The sequence below is a fragment of the Canis lupus genome, chromosome 10, assembly GCF_011100685.1.
Source record: "Canis lupus familiaris isolate Mischka breed German Shepherd chromosome 10, alternate assembly UU_Cfam_GSD_1.0, whole genome shotgun sequence".
NCBI classification, from domain to species: Eukaryota; Metazoa; Chordata; class Mammalia; order Carnivora; family Canidae; genus Canis; species Canis lupus.
In genome coordinates this window covers 65,336,098-65,341,349 of record NC_049231.1, presented here as the reverse complement: position 1 = coordinate 65,341,349, position 5,252 = coordinate 65,336,098, and the positions used below count along the sequence as shown (strand labels likewise).

Sequence of the window (5,252 nt, the reverse complement as noted above, 5' to 3'; positions counted from 1 at the left end):
TGTAAATACCCTGACTAAAATGTTGGTTGTGCTACACACTCCCACTTCAGTGCAGAAACGAGTTGATTTCGGTGTACCGTCTTTGTTGGTGGTGGTGTTTTAAGTCTTTAGCACTTTTGTTTCTAAGTATCACCTTGCTTTGAAAGGATGAATAACTTGCTACCAAATCACAAATGATCACAAATCCATGTCAGTTTAGTCTGAATAAAATCCAGCATAAATGGGGATCCCTGGGTGGTGCAGCGGTTTGGCGCCTGCCTTTGGCCCAGGGCGCGATCCTGGAGACCCGGGATCGAATCCCATGTCGGGCTCCCGGTGCATGGAGCCTGCTTCTCCCTCTGCTTGTGTCTCTGCCTCTGTCTCTCTCTCTGTGTGACTATCATAAATAAATTTAAAAAAAAATTAAAAAAAAAAAAAAAAAAAAAAAAAAGAAAAAGTTTTAAAAAAAAAAAAAAAAAAAAAAAAAAAAAAAAAAAAAAAAAAAAAAAAAAAAAAAAATCCAGCATAAATGTATTACTTTGTTCTGGAAATAATGGCTCGGTGTCTTTGTTCTGACAGCTTCCTAAGGGCAAACCACAGTTTGAGGTTGTCATTTTGGGTTTAAACTGCACAGAAGGAAGAGACAGTGAAGCTTGCCTTTTGTTTTTTTCTTTTTCAGTGTCCAGATCTTGCTAGGACACTCCTTCCAGACCAACAGTCCGAGAGTTGTGGCACCTGATCCTATTTGAAATAGAGGTGGTTCAGACAGTATCAGCCAAGCTTAGTGATCTGGAGGTCCCCATTTATCTTTATGGTGTCGATTGCAGATAACGTTTGAATGCGGTGGTAAAAATCAAAAAGTTGGTGTCCATCCACAAACACTCTGAAACGGGGGTGCTCACAAAGAATTTCCACCTGGAAGAAACAAAATCATAATCTCATTTCACAATTTCCATGAACCCTGCTTGGGGAAAACAAACCAACAATACTTTGTTTTAGAGAAAGGCAACATCTTCAGGGGCTCTCAAACACGGGAGTCATACGGAAGGCCGGTTGCGACACAGACGGCTGGACCCCACCCCCCAAATTTTCGATTTAGTAGGTCTACGGCAAGATCTAAGAATCCGCATTTCCATCAGGTTCCAACATGTTGCTGATGCTGCTGGAATGAGGAACACACTTTGTGAACCCGTGCTCTACACTCTTCAACATCCTTTGAAGAATTTATTTGTTCATGCTTGAACACTTCTCCCTTCTCAGTGTACTCTGGAAAGTGATGTGAAGCAGCATAGATTTGGTTATATGGCATTTAGGGTCATCCCCTGAACCATTTGGTGCCACCCTCAGAGGAGACCCTCACAAACGTAAACTAGCACCCACTTGGTGGCATGTAATAACAGTCTAGGCAGTCAAACATGGTAAACACTGAAGCAGAGAAAAGGTTACATAGTAATTACCACTGGCGCAAGGACGTATAATTAACAAGGCTTTGTTAGGCCAAACAGAAATGCTGATTCCATAGGGTAAAAGCTTTTTCTTCCTCTTTTCCTTAAATAATTCAGCATATATATTTTTTTAATTTTTTAAAAAGATTTTATTTATTCATAAGAGAGAGAGAGAGAGAGCACGCGTGGCAGAGACACAGGCAGAGGGAGAAGCAGGCTCCATGCAGGGAGCCTGATGCGGGACTCGATCCCGGGTCTCCAGGATCATGCCCTGTACTGAAGGCAGGTGTTAAACCACTGAGCCACCCAGGGATCCCCAATTCACCATAGATTTTAATCATTGGTTTTGTGCTATGTATTTATTAAAAGCATTGGTGGCCACCATGTAAGAAGAGCTTCATATGCGGTATTAGTCATATTTAATTCGTATTATTACTAAAATTATATCACCAAGAAGGGCTAATTTCATTTCAATTTGGTTGTTGGGGAGCATTATATTCCTCTCGGAAGACGGAAGCTCTGGTTACTCATACTCATGAGCGACGCATTAAGATTCATCATTAAGAAACTGTCACAGTCAAAAATAAATAAATAAAAGAAAGAAAGAAACTGTCAGAGTCAAGAGGAGCCTAAGGGGCCATTACTATTCTAGAGAAGGGGGAGGGGACTATGACGAGACTATGAAAAGACTATGACGAGAAGGGCAGCAATCTCAATTCTATCACTGACATCAAAGTCATGGATTCTTATTCCCCCACCAGATGGTAAGATGAGAAGAAAAATGATTACTTCTTTGTAAGGCCCCCGTAAATTTCTAGATGAAGAGCAACAACGGGTTAAGGGTCGCTGTGCTTTATTAGACGCATATGCGACATGGAGCTTTTAACTGAGCTGTGATCATTGTGACATATGTTAACAAGGTGTAATACAGGCTTCATCGCCAGGCCCAACATTTCAGTAAATCCGTTCCTAACACATTACCCACATTATTTGCATCTCTTACTCGGCATTTGTCCTTCACAGAGAAAGATGCTACTAATATTGATCGGCTGGATAGGAAGTTTGGCTTATGCTTCCTGCCCACTAGATGGTGGAGAGCCAAGTTATACCCATCCAGGCCCCAGGGAAGGAATTTGTTAGCCACACAGCCTGTGACAGTAAAACAGACCGAGGTTACTTAACCCAGAGGGAGAAACAAGGACCAGACCTCATTGGCAGAAGTAACAAGAGAAAATGAAAAGATTATTACTGTTATTCTTTAAAAAAGTCACAACTCATAAGGTTTAGAACTCCTTAAAGGTTGAAAAAAAGTGAGGAAAATTCTAGCACTTGTTATTATTTATTAATCAGTTGGGATATTTTGGGACAGGTACAGATTATGTGCCTGGTACTAGGTTGAGTACTACATGGAAAAGTATTTATTCTTAACAATCTGGACACGGGTTTATTATTTAACTGTATTGGCTAAACAGAGCCAAGAGCTACTATGACCTTAGTTTCTATCAGCAAACAGGACTCTTTTGATCTTGTTTCTTTTTTTCACCATCAGGTGACAAATTTCCTAGACATGCAAAAATTCTGGCTGCTTAAAGCTTTCTTGGCAATCGCAGGAGGAACAGAGCATCATCACCCTGCCAGCGGTTAGAGTTGAAGCACTCGAGGTACTTACCCTGAATGGCTGGTCTGGGATGAATGGAAAGTAAGGGATTGCAGACTGTTCTTCACCTCTTTCGCCAGATATACAAGAATTTCTGAGTAACTGCCGGTCTGTGAACACAGCTTTGAGTTCAATGGCCACATCGGCGGGAGGGTCTTCTGAGTCACCGCAGGTCAGGCTGATCGCGAAGCTGAAAAGAAAATCATCTCATTTATTCTGAGTCCACTATCAGCAACCCAGGCTCCCAGAGTTCCTCCTCCTTCTTGGGGTTTGTCTGCTTTGAATGGGCCACTATTCTTTACACAGCAGATTAGACTATGCATGGAGAAAGAGGATTACAATCAAGCCGGGGATTTTAATACCTAAAGGAGGCTCTGGTAACAACTTTGGTGGAGTTGAACATGGCTAACATTAGGGATTTCAGAAAGCCAAAACCACCGACACATGTGTGTCTTAACCCATTTCAGAATTCTCAAAAAACAGCCCCAGAAATTGACCAGGGGAGATAATATCTTGTAATGTTTGCTTGTCATTTGTACTGATAGATCTCGCTCCAAGCACCATGTTTAAAAACCCTTAAGAAAAAATTGTTTGGCCTCTCTAAGGGTCAAAGAGAAAATGATGTGGGCCTATATTTATCATCTCTGATATAAATAGCTGTCTGGAGAAATGATGGCTGGGATTCATACACATTCTTTTCATGGGAACATGGTACTTTCTTGGCACTTCCAACTAGCAACACTGGCCACAGGGACAGGAGGAGGAGGAGCAATAAGCCACAACAAGAGTGGGCAGGGCCTTGTAACTGCCAGATAATAAGCCTTGGGGTGACAAGGACCATCTTACCTCTCTGGGTTGAGGTCTACGATGCCCATCACCAACACCTTCTTGCCCGGTCTCATGCCACCTTTAATGTGCCCACAAAATGGAACTATCTGCAAAGGATGACAGGAGACACAGGACGTTTACAGCCTGTCCGGCAAGAGCCAAGTCCTCAGATCCCCAGGACCTGACCCGCTAGAAAATGCAATTAGAAAGGAAAAGCGGGCAGGCGGAGAAGAGCACAGAACTCAATCACTTACCAGTCGTGGGAAGTACACGTCGGCTTGAACTGGAGAGCCCAAGGAGTTGTTTAAATGCCCATCATCCAGTTTCTAAAAATAGAAGCACACAGATTGGCTTTCCAAAGGCTCTAGTTGTTGTTTTTTTTTTTTTGGGGGGGGGGGGTGTCGGGAGGAGCAGGGGAGGGAGTGGAGCAGCACCTATACGAATCCGGCTGAATCCAGCAGCCCGCACAGGGCACAGGCAGCGTCTGCAGAAGCCGCCACCTCCCAGCCCCGGGACGAACCCCGTCCTGTCCCCCGAGGCCGGTGGCCGAGCTTCTGCAGCTCCCCAGCCCTGCGGATCTAGACCAAGCTCCAGGTGGAGGCGCGCCGGGCGGGGGGCGGGGGGGGGGGGAGGCCAGGCCCCTCCTCGACCGCAGACGCGCCCAGGCCCGGCCTGCAGGACGCCGCGGGGGTGCCGGGCCGCGCTCAACTTCCTCGGGGCCCCCCACCCCCGGCCCCAGCCGCTCCCCGCGGGGAATCCCCGGGACGCCGGCCGCGGGGCGCGCGCCCCGGGCACACTCACTCACACTCGCGCACACGCACACGTGCCCCGGGCACACACCTGGCCGCCGGCCCGCCCCCCCCGCCCCCCCTCCGCTGCACCCCGGGCGCCCCGCCTGCAGCCCCCCGCCCCCCGCCAACAGGTCCCCGGCGCCTTCCCACGCGGGGGCGCGGGGCTGGGCCTCGGCCTCTCGGGCACGGCCGGGCGGCGGGGCCCCGCTGCACCCTGCCCCGCGCTCACCCCCGCCGCATCGCTGTCGGCCACCGATCCCGCCATCTTCCTGCACCGCGGCGCCCGGGGGTGCGCGGCTGGCGGCGGCGGCGGGGACGTGGGACGCGGCGCGCGGGCGGGATCCCGGGGCGGTGCTGCGCCGCGCGGGGGCGCGGGTCCGAGGCTGGCGGGGCGCGCACACACACGGGGGCGCGCGCGCACGCCTGGGGCCCGGCGCCGGCCGGCGGGCAGGGAGGGCCGGGGGAGGGGAGCGGGGGTGCGGGGGTGCAGGGGAGGTGCAGGGGTGCAGGGGAGGTGCAGGGGGGTGCAGGGAGGTGCAGAGGTGCAGGGGT

The 5,252-nt window shown here is 49.3% G+C and overlaps 1 protein-coding gene across 1 annotated transcript; it reads right to left on the bottom strand.

Annotated features, from left to right (window-relative positions):
* Nucleotides 1-511: 511 nt before the first annotated feature.
* On the bottom strand, nt 512-5,051 carry LGALSL (galectin like). The gene is made up of 5 exons (XM_038551438.1): nt 4,930-5,051; nt 4,164-4,235; nt 3,928-4,016; nt 3,094-3,271; nt 512-894 (listed from the first exon to the last, which is right to left on the bottom strand). Exons 1-5 carry the CDS (start codon nt 4,963-4,965, stop codon nt 751-753), a joined length of 519 nt encoding a protein of 172 aa, XP_038407366.1. The 5' UTR covers nt 4,966-5,051; the 3' UTR covers nt 512-750.
* Between the last annotated feature and the right edge of the window lie 201 nt (nt 5,052-5,252).

Bases quoted from the DNA above. Each gene is read 5' to 3' on its own strand.
- LGALSL (XM_038551438.1), bottom strand. From the start codon at position 4,965: ATGGCGGGATCGGTGGCCGACAGCGATGCGGCGGGG. The intron at 4,236-4,929 runs GTGAGCGCGGGG...TTCTATTTTTAG, and splicing joins CCGACAGCGATGCGGCGGGG to AAACTGGATGATGGGCATTT. The intron at 3,272-3,927 runs GTAAGATGGTCC...TTTTCTTTTCAG, and splicing joins GTAGACCTCAACCCAGAGAG to CTTCGCGATCAGCCTGACCT.